This window comes from Nomascus leucogenys, chromosome 19 (genome assembly GCF_006542625.1).
Source record: "Nomascus leucogenys isolate Asia chromosome 19, Asia_NLE_v1, whole genome shotgun sequence".
Taxonomy (NCBI): Eukaryota; Metazoa; Chordata; class Mammalia; order Primates; family Hylobatidae; genus Nomascus; species Nomascus leucogenys.
Genome location: NC_044399.1, coordinates 42,829,858 through 42,843,083, shown reverse-complemented (window position 1 = coordinate 42,843,083; position 13,226 = coordinate 42,829,858). Strand labels below are relative to the sequence as shown.

The 13,226-nt window shown below is 37.3% G+C and overlaps 1 protein-coding gene and 1 non-coding gene across 2 annotated transcripts in view; one reads left to right on the top strand and one right to left on the bottom strand.

The window, feature by feature from the left end:
* LRPPRC (leucine rich pentatricopeptide repeat containing) overlaps positions 1-13,226 on the bottom strand; it is a 112,466-nt gene that overhangs the window by 1,733 nt on the left and 97,507 nt on the right. The window contains exons 32-37 of the mRNA XM_030800405.1: positions 12,072-12,276; positions 10,244-10,383; positions 10,001-10,116; positions 7,412-7,486; positions 4,958-5,042; positions 249-391 (exon numbers count right to left, since the gene is read on the bottom strand). Coding sequence (XP_030656265.1) covers positions 249-391; positions 4,958-5,042; positions 7,412-7,486; positions 10,001-10,116; positions 10,244-10,383; positions 12,072-12,276 — 764 coding nt within the window. The remainder of the gene's footprint in view (positions 1-248; positions 392-4,957; positions 5,043-7,411; positions 7,487-10,000; positions 10,117-10,243; positions 10,384-12,071; positions 12,277-13,226) is intronic.
* Positions 3,101-3,207, top strand: LOC115831683. The gene has a single exon (XR_004027190.1). It is a non-coding gene; the product is annotated as a U6 spliceosomal RNA (small nuclear RNA).

Here is a 13,226-nt window from a genome sequence, read left to right as displayed (position 1 = left end):
ATAAATCCATGCCTATAGCTGAAGGTCTGAGACAGACCTTGTATTTTAAACTGTGGCCCCAGAGAGCTATGTTCTCCCACTGCCGCAGCCAAGGCACGCTGCTCAGTCCCTCAAGCCATCCCCTGAGGGTTCTTCACAGAGATCTAATCCTCATGTAATTAAGTCTTCAACTGATTTTCTTACAAATTGTTATGAAGCGTACATAAATCTGTAGAGGTATTTTTTCCCCTTAATTAAGAAATACTCACAGGGGGTTCAATGAAAGGGACAGGCTCTCCAGCATTCTTCAGCAAAGATGCATAACGCTTTAGAAACAGATCATCCAATTTTGTATTCTTTGCAGTCAATCGTTCATACAGTGCTTTAGCAGATGTGACATCTTTCTCTGAGACTGACATAAAGAAAAAAATGTATTAATCAGAGATAAAGACAACCTATCTTACTCTTTTCACTAAAACACTTAGCCACTCAGGTACGGCTGGGTCCCTCCATCCCATGGCAAATGAACACTTAACTACTTTCGGTAAGAAGCCACATTCACAATCTACCATCTCCCTCACTTCTCTACATCCCTCATTCAGCATCACTCACTTTGAAGGAGAAGAAAATGACAAATATGGCTACATTTAAAGGCCTTTAGAATAATATTAATGGTACCATTCACTTAAGTTATTACATTACTTTGAAGACCTATGATAGTTCAAGTGACCACAAACTGAAGTCCTCAGTTATAATATACACCATTCAATCCCCTTTGGCTTAAAACCACTTTGAAATCAAGATAATCCAGGAACTGTTGTGGAGAGGGACATGTCAATTATGTAGAAATCTACATCAACATCAAGATCATCAGCTCAACACCAAAAAAGCTTTTCATTTTTCTATTGTAAAATAAACAAATATGGAGTTAGCTACAATGATACACACAGCTAACACGGTGAAACCCTGTCTGTACTAAAAATACAAAAAATTAGCTGGGCGTGGTGGTGGGCATCTGTAGTCCCAGCTACTTGGGAGGCTGAGGCAGGACAATGGCGTGAACCCGGGAGGTGGAGCTTGCAGTGAGCCGAGATGGTGCCACTGCACTCCAGCCTGGGCGACAGAGCAAGGCACCGTCTCAAAAAACAAAAACAAAACCTATAAGGAGACATTAACAAGTTATACTAGTTTCACTTAAGTGAATGATGAAATACATTAGGAGCCAAATTTGGCTGGCTCTCTACTTGTGGCTGATTTGTGGAAATTACTTAGTTTACCATCGAGATGGTAAGGGCTCTGCTAACAATTACTGCTGGTAATTCAACTCTTTAATTTTGCATTAGATTGTTAGCATCTAAGCACCAAATAAACCCCTGCCCTACACTGACTCTAATATAGTCAACCGCAACTCCAGCAGCACCACGGGAACCCCTAAGACAGACGTGAGAAGTTCAGTAATCAAAGAGTCTCCCAAAGTGGAATGAGGGTGAATGACTCATCAGCTCTTAGTGGAGTTGGAACACATCTTTGCTGTTTCCATGAAGTCAACTTCTTGTGTAAATCCTTTATTCCCCTCCCTAAGGAGCTGAACCCTTTAATGGCTCAAGCTCTATTTTCTAGGAAGCTGCTCCGAAAATTCTGGCATCTTGCCTTTCTTTACTTCTTGATTTTCTACCTTCCTCCCAAGATGGATTACCTAATTTAGTAGTAACACATATAGATTTATGCACTTGACACTATTTCACATTACAGGCATACCTTGGCTTTAATGCACTTTACAGATGTTGTGTGATTTACAAATTTAAGGTTTATGGTAACCCTGCCTTGAGCAAGTCTATCAATGCCATTTTTCCAACAGTATGTGCTTACTTTGTGTCTCTGTGTCACATTCTGGTAATTCTTGGAATATTTCAACCTTTTTCATTATTGTTATATCTGTTATGGTGATCTGTGACCAGTGATCTTTGATGTTACTATTGTAACCGGGGGATGCTACGAACCATACACATGGAAGACGGCAAACTTGAGAAATGTGTTCTGACTGCGATGCTTGACTAGTAATTCTCCCGTCTTCCTCTACTCAGGCCTCCCTATTCTCTGAGACACAATATTGAAATTAGGCCAATTAAAAACCCTATTATAGCCTCTAAGTGTTCAAGTGAAAGAAAGAGTCATACATCTCTCATTTAAATCAGAAGCGATAAATGGTTAAGCTTAGCTTAGTGAGGAAGGCATGTCAAAAGCCGAGATAGGCTGAAAGCTAGGCTTCTTGCGTGGAACAGCCAGTTGTGAATGCAAAGGAAAAGTCCTTGAAGGAAATTAAAAGTGCTACTTCACTGAACACACAAATGATAAGAAACTGACACAGCCTTACTAGTGACATGGAGAAAGTTTTATTGGTCCAAATAGAAGATCAAACCAGCCACAACATTCCCTTAAAAGCCAAAGCCTAATCCAGTGCAAGGCCCTAATACTAGCAGAGGCTGGTTCATGAGGTTTAAGGAAAGAAGCCATCTCCATGACAGGAAAGTCCAAGGTGAAGCAGCAAATGCTGATGCAGAAGCTACAGCAGGTTATCCAGAAAATCTAGCTAAGACCACTGATGAAGGCGGCTACACTAAACGACAGATACTCAATGTAGATAAAACAGTCTTATATTAGAAGATGTCATCTAAGACTTTCATAGCTAGAGAGGAAAAGCCAATGCCCGGTTTCAAAGCTTCGAAGGACAGGCTGACTCTATTTTCAATGGCTAATGCAGCTGGTGACTTTAAGTTGAAGCCAAAGCTCACTTACCATTCCCAAATCCTAGGGCTCTTAAGAATTATGCTAAATTTATTCTGCCTGTGTTCTATAAATGGAACAACAAAGCCCGGAGGACAGCGCGGATGTTTATACATGGTTTACTGAGTATTTAAAGCCTGCTGTAGAGACCTACTGCTCAGGAAAAAAAAGATTCCTTCCAAAATATTACTGCTCAGTGATAATGCACCTGGTCACCCAAGAGCTCTGAAGGAGATATACAGGGAGATTAATGTTGTTCTCAGGTGCCCTACTATAACATCCATTCTGCAGCCCATAGATCAAGGAGTAATCTTGACTTTCAAGTCTTACACATTTTGGGCTCACTTTGGCAACACATATACTAAAATTGAAATGATACAGAGAAGATTAGCATGGCCCCTGCACAAAGATGACACGCAAATGTGTAAAGCATTCCATGTTTTAAAAATAAAATTAAAAAAAAAATCAGACATGTTTCATAAGGCTATAGCCCACACAGTGATTCTTCTGATGGATCTGGGCAAAGTAAACTGAAAACCTTCTGGGAGGGTTCACCATTCTAGATGCCATTAAGAACATTTCTAATTGACAGGAGGTCAAAATATCAACATTAACAAGAGTTTGGGAGAAGCTGATTCCAACCCTCATGGATGAACCCCTTTGAGGGTCTCAAGATTTCTGTGGAGGAAATCGCTGCAGATGTGGTGGAAATAGCAAGACAACTAGAAGGAGAAGTGGAGCCTGAAGATGTGACTGAATTGCTGCAATCTCATGGTCAAACTTAACATGATGAGAAGCTGTTTCCTATGGATGACCAAAGAAAGTGGTTTCTTGAGAAGGAATCTACTCTTGGTAAACATGCTGTGAACACTGTTGAGATGACAACAAAGGATTTAGAATATGACATAAATTTAGTTAATAAAGCAATGGTATGGTTTGAGAATATTGACTCCAATTTTGAAAAGACGTTCAATTGCGGATAAAATGCTAACAGACAAAATCGCATACTACAGAGAAATCTTTCGTGAAAGGAAAAGTCAGCTGATGTGGCAAACTTTATTGTTGTCTTACTTTAAGACACCTTAATCATCACCTTGATCATTCAGCAGCCATCAACATTGAGGCAAGACCTTCTACTGGCAAGATTCCGACTCACTGAAGGCTCAGATGATTGTTAACTATTTTTAGCAATAAAGTATTTTAAAATTAAGGTATGTACTTTTAAAAAACATAACGCTATTGCACACTTAATACACTACACTATGGGGCAAACGTAACTTTTATATGCACTGGGAAACCAAAAAATTCATGTAACTTTGTTCATTAGATTTGCTTTATTGTGGTGGTCTGGAACCGTATCTTCCAGGTATGCCTGTGTTTAGTTACTGTAAATTTGATAAATTTTATGACTATTAGCCCCATTTTGAAATACAGAATCTTCTCCTTATAAGGATGGAAAAAGAGAACTGACCTACTAATTCTGATTGAGTCTGTTGTCCTCCCATAGATAAAATCAATGAAGTAATTCTTTATTTACCCCATGCCTCCAGTGAGCAAATCAGTGGGCAACAGATGGAGAGGTGATCATGAGTGAGAAATGCTAACATTTATTCTGATGACTGAGGAAACTTTAGACAAGTTTCCTTTCATATGTGATGGTCTGGCAATCAGGGAACAAACTGGTTAAAAGACCAGAATTTGAAAAGGGACATAAAAACCTTGGGCTACTTTTTGATCAAGGGTCTGTCATTTCAAAGGAGTAGGAGGCAAGCAGAGAGGGTACTGAAGGAGCAAGAAGGCCGGTTAAGTGAGTCTCAAATGTGTACTTGTTTCAGGTGGCAGGCCCTTGGGGAGACTGAACTGGTTTCTGATATATAAGTCCAAGAGGATTTCCAGGTCTTCTCAGGAGCCTGGGATTCTACTCAATATACCTGGACTGCTCAGAAGATGTTCAGTGATACTTTTTAATGTTAAAGTTATATGTATAATTTCATATTTTTCTTAATATAGTTTAAAAACATATTCCAGAACTGAGTTATTTATATCATAATTATCTGATATTTAGGATTACTGCCTTTGAGCTGAAGACTAAGACTTAGTTGACTATACTACAAGTCATTTACATAATATAGTCACTTAAATAATAAAGCCATTTAAATAATCAAATAATATAGTCAAATTAAACTTATATTACCATAGCTTTTCATGAGGGAATTATATGCTTCTTCCTTTTCATTTAATTCAGGAATCAATTCTAACATAGATTTCACAGTTGATGCCTGGGAAATTAAATAAAGGTAATATTACCAAAACATCAAATTAACAGTGAAACAGAACACTGACGAATCAACACTATATTAAAAATTTTCACAATTATAACAGAACTCCCTATTCAATTTAATGCACTATTGTCCCTTGTATATTAGCATGTGATATTGACTCAATCTACAGCTAAAACAAACCAGCATTTTTCACAGGTTAATGCAATTCCACTTACATTTCTATGAATATTTTTCTAGAATATGATAAACACTGCTTCTTTTGTCAAGTGGTGACCATACCAAGAAGTTATGAGATCCCAAGGGTAGAGAGATAACCCTATCTTTAGGTGCCACAACTGTTTGATGAAATTGTAAAGAATTCAGTTAAAACATTCTGAAGTGTTACCCACTTGACATACAAAAAAGAGCATTTCCAGAATCTCACTGAAATTTTTACTTATTTCCTCCAGGAATATGCAGACTCAGCTATGGTTTTATTTCCTGTAGCGAGTGAATACAGAACTGCTATGCCATAATGAATATCTGCTGAGTATTTCCCGCCCTACTCCAACGTTGCTGGATAAATCCATGATGGATATATAAACATTTATACCCTCTTCACATCTCACCAAGAGGAGCAAAATCTGGCTTAACTATTCTACTGTCAAACCAGGCATCTTAAAAATCCTAACTACTAGGCCGGGCGCGGTGGCTCATGCTTGTAATCCCAGCACTTGGGAGGCCGAGGCAGGTGGAGGCTCATGCTTGTAATCCCAGCACTTGGGAGGCCGAGACAGGTGGATCACGAGGTCAGGAGATCGAGACCACGGTGAAACCCCGTCTCTACTAAAAATACAAAAAATTAGCCGGGCGTGGTGGCGGGCGCCTGTAGTCCCAGCTACTAGGAGAGGCTGAGGCAGGAGAATGGCGTGACCCCGGGAGGCAGAGCTTGCAGTGAGCCAAGATCACGCCATTGCACTGGTGCCTGGGTGCCTGGGTGACAGAGCGAGACTCCGTCTCAAAAAAAAAAAAAAAACAAAAAAACCTAACTCCTTTTTATAGCATGTTTATTCAGTCAATCCACACCTGGACCTGCATCCTCCCAGGGCTTCTTCTATTTTAAACTCTCCTGGGTGGAATGTTCTAAGCAGACTATTACTGTGCATTTCCCGTCCCATCTCCTGGACAAGGCAACAGGGACTTGGCACACTCCCCCATGTGGACTGACAAGTGCTTTTCAGATTCCTTATACTTTTATAATTACACATATAAAAACGTAGCCTCTCTGAAAGGAAAGGGCAATTAAATATTTTCCAAAAGTTGTTTGTAGTAAATAAATACATGAGTCACAGATGCAATGAAGCAAATTTTTTAAAAGTGTAGGTATATTTAGGGGAAGTGTGTAGAAATTAAGGAAAACGTAGACCTCCCAAACTGGACACAGCCTAAATGTTTCAAATAAAACAAGCATCACAGTTGGCATGTGGTTTGAAACTTCATAAAGAACCCAAATAAACTAAGAATGTAGTTTCTGGTATACAAGAGGTAAAATCAGATCTAAGAGAAATTTAATTTTATACTTACTGTTAAACATCAATGTAGAATGTGATATACCTACTATGTACCCACAGAAATTTTTTTAAATAATAAAAATTTTTTCAAAAGGACTTGGTTCTATTACACACCCACCCACCCCTTTTACAGTGTAAATAAAGTAACTGTACGAATTAGAATTAATTTGTGGCTCCATATCAATTTGAAAGCCAAGTGGCTCATTTACCTGATGGTTTATACCTGATAAATGCTCAAAAGTAGCCACGTGCTGGGAGACACTCTGGAGTGTACATTTCCCTTGGCAGTGCTTTTGCATTGCTAAATGTCCCAAGGTGACCTAAGCAACATAATTTTAATCTTCCTTTGTGTGTGTGTGTGTGTGTGTGTGTGTGTGTGTGTGTGTGTGTTTTTTTTAGTAAAGACAAGGTTTCGCCATGCTGGCCAGGCTGGTCTCAAACTCTCAAACTCCTGACCTCAAGTGATCCACCCGCCTCGACCTCCCAAAGTGCTGGGATTACAGGTGTGAGCCACCATGCCCGGACTAATCTTGCATTTTTAAGGGCCTTTTCTTGGGGCTCTCAATGCATAACTGTGTAAGTGGAAAATTCCTACATGAATTTGTTTTACATTTCCAGTACAGCTAAAAAAAAGACGACAAAACTGACTCTATCAACATCCTATAAAAGTAAGTAAGTAGAGACAAGCAAAGTCTTGAATCTCTATAGTATTTTCTCAAATAAGGTCCTGAACCAACAGGCTTTTATGTTAAATTCAATACTTCTGAGCAAGGCACGTATAGTATCATTGATCTGTTAGCAAGTAAAGCACAGTACCTTTCCTTGTTTCCCAGAAATCCTAAGGAGGAACAACAACAAAATCGGGGTTTGTTCAGCAATTGCACCACATCTCTAAAAATTAAAACATTCAGTAAGTGAAGGTTTCTGATAAACAAGCGGATCAAACTGAATATTTCCAATTAAGAAAGTTCACAATAATACAGTAGTGTATTATTACCAATAGGAAGGCCTAATAGTCGACTATTATTTTTTAAGGCAAGAAAAAAGAAAACAAGTGCAAGCTATGCCAAGCTTTGGTGAATGCTGTCCTTGGCATTGCAAGTATAAAGTTTGTTTAAAAAGAAAAGGGAAAAATTAAACTAATGCTTCAACAACCACAGAATAAGGTTTAGGACTGCAAAGAAAGAGGAAAAAAAGAAACACTATTCCTCTCCAATTATACTGCCAAGCATTCACAAGTGAGCTAGGGATCATAAGGTTAATTATACATTTAATAAGGTGTCAGGGAGATAACTGCTCGTTTCTTTATAAAAATTAAAATGTACAAAGCAAGTTCTCTTTAAAGTATAATTACCTACACTTATGCATACAAAAGGACTGATTTCAATCTCTCTATTTTATAAAAGGCTTTCATTGCAACAGACAGCCAGCGCTTGAGAAAGAGACCAAAGTTAAACTCAAAAAAAGTTTACGTGACAGACCAGATAAATCAAGTGTCTATCCAATCTTAGATGCTATAGTAAATCAAATATGGCAAGACAATATTTTAGTTTACACTCATCACAGATGTCATTCTTTTAAGTTTCTAAAAGAACACTGCTCTTTCAAAGCTTTAAAACACTGTCAATACTAAAACGAATGGTATAAAAAGAACTTTTTGGGGACACACAGAACATTTACATTATGCACTGATGTTTCTGACATCTGTGAATAAAGTATTCTTCGCTACAGCAAGAATAATCTTTTACTGTTTGACAAGCAGGTAAAGGATGGGTGAAGGGTTTATCATCTGAAACCCCAGTCTAGTGATGAGATGGTAAATGAAAAGACTCTGCTGTGGCATCAACACTCAGCTACCACCAAGAGCCCTTCGGTGAGGTCACTGCAGATAACGCAGTTCTTTCTGAGGGAGCAGGCGCCATCCCTGCTGCCTCCCACCCAGGCGGCTGTCAATCGTGCTCTTCAAGAAAAACCTTGATTATGGCAGAGAACAAGCTAGTAGATGAAGTACCAAGTGCCACTTTCTAAAGAACTATCAAAAGGATGTGTTAAAACTCATTGCATACCATCATGTGTATAATTAGATATGTATATGCTTATTATACCCCCAGTAGGTACTTAGATATGTACATATGAAGATAAAGCATGAGTATCTTCCTTTTTTTTTTTTTTCCACCACGGAAGACAGCAAGATAAAACAATTTAAAAAGTCCTGAAATCCCTATCATAAACTGCCTTTTCCTTAAAATTAAAAAAAAAAAAAAAAAAATCAAAGGAAAAAAAGTAAACAAGCCAAGCAAAACAAGAAAATTCCCAGTGAACTGGAATTTCTCTTCTCCAGCAACAAAAGTAAGAGCCTGAGAAGCAGTGCTAATTCACCCTTTATAAAACTGTTAACAGAGACACAGTTTTTCAGGAATTCCTTTTAAAAATGGCTTAGATTCTACTGTCAAACTAGATGAACTTTAAGAATCAAAACTGGAGGTCAAGCACATGGGTACAGTTTTACCTTCCCTATCTACTACTTAAGATCTTTCACAGTTGGTAAAAATATAAGGGAATATAATACTATTTACGATCAGAAATTGGTCCCAGGCCTCAATTTGACACAGGGAGTCTACACAAACACAGCCATTGGCAGGATCACGGTGACTGTTTGACTGCCACCTGCTGGGAAGGGGCTCCCCGGTGGTGCCTGTTTGTGTACATTGCCAGTGGCAGCTCCAATCACCCACCATTCTGTCGGCACTTGGCGTAGCTTTATATTTAGTGCTGTTAAAATGGCATGAATGCAGTTGTCTCCTTCCCTGAAGATTGCTAATTTAACTGAGTGTGGGCCACAGAGACCTGCATTTGTCATTTAATGTGTCTGTGACACACAAGTGAATAGAAAGCATATTCAACTCTTAATAATCCTTGAATAAGGCACTGAGAATATTTGAGTATTCAAGTGAGAAGCTGTACTTGAAAAGCAAACATTTCCTACTTTTTGTTTGCAAACTGTGTTGCCATGGTGATGCACAGTATCTAGAGCATTTGAGAAATTAAAGTAGAAAATCAAAGGAATTGTTGTTTTGCATTATCTATCTGCACAGAAACATTTGTCTTTAATCATTTCAGCAAAACTCACTGCCCCATACCTACCCCCGCGCCGCCCGCCGCTCCCCGCCCCCCCACCTCAATTCTAAGGACATTTCTAGTTTGATCTGGCATCTTTAAAACCAGTAACCTAAAATCTACCATCCAGTCCTTGTCCTGCAACCGTGATTCACACTGAATTTAAACAGGCTAGCTGCACACCACACTGAATTTCCAGTATTCCACCACACACCTATGTCTAGTAATTTCTCAATTTACTTCTTGCAAGCCTCGAGCCCCACTGCTCCATGAGTGGAGGGTCATTACCTGTAGGAGAGCTCTGGCATCATCCACCTTGCCTGCATCCACAAGTTGAAGGAAAAAATCAGTGACAGGTTTATAAATTGCAAACTGATTGGCCAATCTCTCTGCCATGATGCTTACTGGAAAAATGACAGGTAAGAAAAATCTCTCATTAGAACAGTGGTATAACTCACCAAAGAAATTTGGTCTAGTCTCACTAGAGAGAAAATGTGCTTGTGTGTTCTTTAGCACAAACAACTAACTTACTCTTTTCAACTGCTGGTTCCAACTGCTCCTCTATTACTTTTCTGAATAAGTATCCCAAGCCGAAGTATTGGGGTTCAATGACTTGATTCTCTGAAGTAAGCATATTTTCAATGTTTTCTATTGCGACATCTATGTTATTGCTGTTAAAAGCAAAATAAATTATTTAAAAATTTGCTTTTATATTAATATTGCAGGCAGTTTAGTATAAGAACTTACTTTTATATCCACTCATGCTAATACTTTAGGAAAAGAAATGAAATACATTTACAATTAACCAAATAAAAACACTAGGCAACTGAAACCCAATCACATTTAAGTAGCAAAAACAATCACCAGCTGGTTCGTGCTACAGCGGTTATTTTGCTTCACAGCAGTTGAAATAGTTCCTTGTTTTAACAATGCTGTACAGACAAGATCAAACAACTATATACAGGAGAATTAATGAAGATAACTTAAAAAATTCTGTATCTTAAATATTTAACTTAATTTTTGCCACTCTTTGGATATAAAATGAAAACTTGTATAAATGCTATAATTTTGGCTTTATGATCTGCAACTGGTCACTACTGCATAAAAATAGTATTTAACATCTCAGGATTCTTAAAGATACTGATGATGTTTCAAAAGGCATATATGCATATCTCTAACTTATGGTTGCCTCAATTTCTTTTTGTCAGGTATTATACATTTGGAAAATAATTTATACTAAAAATATCAGGAAAAAGTATCTTCACACTTTACCATTGAAAAAAATCAGTTACATGGTCTTATTTAGCAAGTTATGGTACAAATTATCTCTATGACTATCTTTTTGGTTAAGGTAATCTATAATGGATACCTTACTGTTATGATATGGCATACTAAATCCAATCAGTCAATATTGTGTTGAAATTATTAAACATAATTCTCTAACTAAAAATAGTTACAATACATTTTTCTTATAAGTTTTAAAGAATTACTTAATAGTGAATATGTTCTCCAAATTTACAAACACAGTTTTATACGGTAAAACTTTAAAATTCACCCAGTTCTTAGATGAGTAATTTCCTCAATCTTCTAATTTAAAACAATCACATTTTCTTATTAAAGGGCAGTTCTATCTGGAGAAATAGTTTGAAAAGGTCAAAACAAAACACAACTGTTTCTCAAACAAACAAAAAAAATCCTACAAAAACAAACATTATATTTTAATATCATGTCCCATTAAATGTATGCAAGATTACTAAAGAACATTTTTTCTAAATGCACATTAAGAGTATCAAATTCCATAAAGTACTTTGCTAGGGAGCTTATTAAAAATCAAGTCCTTATTTATTTCTACAGGGGTAATTCTCAAAAGGAATCTAGAGACAGTAGTAAGAAAATCAGCTCTAAATACCTCCCTTTTTGTGGGGGAGAGGTGTTCACGGGGTGGGTAAGGAATATAAATACGGAAATGCACATTTTTAACAAGCTTGCAGGGCCTTCTGCTTCACAATATTCTACTAGTGTCCCTGTCAAATATTACTGATAAACAAATGAGATCATTTTTCACTTCTGAACAAACTTTCGACAACAGGAGGTCTGGCATATATACACAGCAATGAGAAAGGTTATCAACTGTGGAGCAAGACTTATGAATTTGGTAAATGCTGTTTATTCTAAGATTTAAGGTAAAGAAAAAACATATTTTTCAACATATAATTATTCCCTAATCAGCAACTAGCATTAGCATTTCCTCTGCAGTTGATATGGTTTCCACATGTCTAAAAAAGTTTTTAAAAGGTGGTATCTGAGGCAATGCCCATTCTAGTGACCAATGAAGGAAAAGAAGGCTTGCAATACTCACTTCTTTATTTGTGCCAAAGCAATGTTATTGATGAAAACCATTTTTGAAAGTCCAATGGAGTCTTCGAGTCCATTTAACATCTTCTGAACTACTTCTATGTTTTCAACATCACCCTTCATGGCCAATGCCTGGATGACGCGGGTCACTGCTAACCTAGAAGGGGTCTGCTGCTGATCCAATACTGTTTTCAGCGTTGTCACAGCCTCTAAAATACAAGAGCAGGAGACGGCTTTTCTTATATGACCTGTGCTGACTTTAATGCATTTTGAAAACCAGCTTTTAAATATGAGCATCAAATGGCCATATACAAAAAGCTATGAATAATTAATTTTAGATTACAGAAAATATTAATATTTCATGAGATACCCCCCAAAATTATTTACTTGACTACATAAGATATTAGAGGCCTGAGGAATTTCTTCGTTAAGTCACAGAGAAAATACAAATGTTACCAACAATATGAGTTCCATTTAGGGATAACATTTAGTGACTAAAGTTGCTGAGTTCAAATGAATATAAATAAGAAAGATTTTCTAAAAATTAAGAGTTTCCAAAAATGTGTGACTTCTATCCATGTTCATACTTGTCCACATTTTATTAACTCAAAGATTAAATGATCATCAAAACTTAATATCCCAACAGTTCTTTCTCAAAAACACTATTTCCCTCTAGGATCAATGTTCCAAACTGAAACATTCAACTTTCACACCAACAAATTTATTTTATGATTAGATGCCTTGTGATTATTTTCTTGCACTAAATTAAAAAATAAATAAATAAAGCCTATTGATTTGCATGAATACAGACAGTCCCTGACTTACGATGGGTTTATGGGGTAGTTAATGCATTTTCGACTTTATCCGGACTTAGCCCCATCGGTAAGCTGAGCATCTGTATGATCAATGGAGTTCTGTTTGTATGTTTTTTTGAAGTATCACACTTTCGAGTACTTGATTATAAATAACTACGGAATAGCCTTCTAGCTAACTGACTCATAAAATTGTAGCAAAATCGTGGTATGAAATAAAGTGGTAGACTGAGGAGTGGCCTAACAATCACCCCTACCATTATCGAAGAAAACTTATAGCTTTATAGCAACTAAAGCAATGTAACTTAGACAAAACTAAGACTCTCCAAACAGCTTTCCAAATAAGA